Here is a 2,344-nt window from a genome sequence, read left to right on the forward strand (position 1 = left end):
ACCGTGAGGCTCCAAACGGAACATCGTCGGAACAAAGCCACTATCCGAAGTCGTCTCTGTGAACCCAAACGACGCAGCTGCAGTAAAAGGCTCCTCGAAATGGAACCGGTAAATGTACGGATTCGTCATCTCAGGAATTCCGGTGAAAAAATTACCGGTCCAGTTTCCGGTGGACCAGTACGAATCGGTGCCGTTGAAAACAAGCTCAAGCTCACCGTAATCCGGTGGTTTCAGCCGCAGAGAGTAAAGCCCCGGCGAAGGGTCCGTTTCGGTTTTCCACGAAACAAGAGATTGGGTTCGGGTCAAGTTCATACCCGGAAGCCACTTGTCAGTTGGTTCGTCGAAGCTCTGCCACAAAACGGTGCCATTTTCGGAAGAGAGAAGAACCAAGTTTCCATTTTCCAGTAACTGAACATTGCAAGAAGAAAAGGAAGGGCCTTTTGGAGTTGGGGTTTGCCATAGAGGTAGTGAGGTTTGGGGGTGAGTGAGGCTGAGGTGGCACGTGGTGGTGGTGTTGGTGAGCTGAAGGGTGGTATTGGTTTGGGTTGGGGAGGGTTGACGGCGGTTAGCGACCCAAATGAGGGTTTGTTTTGAGAGTGAAGCGTAGCGGATTGCGAGGTAGAAGTTGTTGGAAGATGGCAAGTTGAAGATTCCGAGTTCGAAGGTGTTGTTTGGGCTTCGGAGTGTGGTGCTTCCTTCTAGAATAATGGTGGTGGAAGAGGTTGCAATGGTGAAGGTTAGAATGCGTTGAAGGAAGAAGAAGAAGAAGAGAGTGTAAGAGAGTGGCATGTTTTTTTGTGGGGGTTGGGAGAGTGAAGAGAAGGTGTTTGTGTTTTTGTCAGTGAGAAAGAAAGAGAGAGAAAGTATGTGTGTTTTGGTGGCAGTAAAAAGGTGACATTATTATTAGCAAACAATAGATTGTGGTGGCGTTGATTTTGTCGTTTTCTTAGTTGTTTCTCTGTGTTATGTTATCTTCTTACCAGTTTTATGAAGTGTTACTACCATGGGAAATTGGATTTGCATTACTATGTTTGAAGTTTCAAGTTACTACTACCTTACAAATTCTCATGGTACTCATTACTCAAGTGGAATCATTTATGAGCTACTACATATTAGGTTCAATTTAAGCTTGATTTAGAAAAAGTACACACATTATTTAGTTTTGTATGTAGGAAATATCACATATAAAGATTGTTAGTTGAGACTGTTAGATAATAATTTAGTCAAGGTGAAAACTCATATGAAGTTGACTTTACGTGAAGTTGATATCTAAGAGCCGTTAATTGAAAATTTAGTCAAATCAGTTAAATTATCTAACGACTCTCAAGTTTCAACTTTACGTGAAGTCGACTACACTTAAATTTTTATCTTTAGTCAAACATATCAAATTATTTAACAGTTTTTAATTAATAATTTTACATTCAGATAATTGCACGTAAATTTTTACTTATTTAAAATTAGTTTATATTTATCAAAAGTAAAAAAATTTAATTTCATTTTAAATATAAACAAGATGAAAATCCAAAAGCAAGGGTGTGCCTTTTAAATTGTAACTACTTGGTTATAAAACTCAACATAAATTAAGATTACAATGTTGAGTGATTTTTTTTTCCATACTTTTTCTATAATTTGTATTTTTTCTCTCTCTCTCTCTCTTTCAATAATGTATACTTTTTTTAGATACACATAAATAATTTTGAGATAGAATTTAAAATCACCCACATACTCAAACTCTTGCTATTACTTAGGTTGGACCAACATGTCTTTGGTTAGCATTTTTTTAGTAATTTAATTAAGTTCTTGTCAACAACTCAAATAAAACAATTTCTATTCTTCAAAAAAGTGTGAGCCATAAATATATGTTGTAAATGTCATAAAAACTTCTTGTTTTGGTTAATCTTTGTTGAAAACGAATCTTACTAAAACAATGTTAAAAAACATAATTAAGAGCTGCAATCATCGCTTCCAAATGATTCCTTCATTTAGGCAAGCTTATCCTCAAAATCTAAATTAAAGTCAAAATTATATTCTCAAATCTTGTTTAGTAGGTGCGAATGATCAAAGCTTTGAATAATAGTATTGAGTAGCGGGGATTAAATAATTAAGTAACAAATATAGTAGGTTTACGGTTAGATCAATGATCACAATAATATTAAATATACAATTTTATTTGATAATATTTGTATCATGTAAGAATTAAATAAAAAAGTTTAAATTAGAAGAATTTGATTGAAACTTTTATACAACATATATGCTTAATTAAAATTTTATTATAAATTGAAAATTTTAATCGGAAAATTGAATAAAATAAAATAAAAAAAATCTCTAACTTAATTAAACCGGA

General features: G+C 34.3%; 1 protein-coding gene across 1 annotated transcript in view; it reads right to left on the minus strand.

The window, feature by feature from the left end:
* Positions 1-1,061, minus strand: part of LOC107626532 (G-type lectin S-receptor-like serine/threonine-protein kinase SD2-2) — a 3,392-nt gene extending 2,331 nt beyond the window's left edge. Inside the window, exon 1 of the mRNA XM_016329434.2 lies at positions 3-1,061. Coding sequence (XP_016184920.1) covers positions 3-789 — 787 coding nt within the window. The 5' untranslated portion in view covers positions 790-1,061. The remainder of the gene's footprint in view (positions 1-2) is intronic.

The sequence above is a fragment of the Arachis ipaensis genome, chromosome B02, assembly GCF_000816755.2.
Source record: "Arachis ipaensis cultivar K30076 chromosome B02, Araip1.1, whole genome shotgun sequence".
Lineage (NCBI taxonomy): Eukaryota > Viridiplantae > Streptophyta > Magnoliopsida > Fabales > Fabaceae > Arachis > Arachis ipaensis.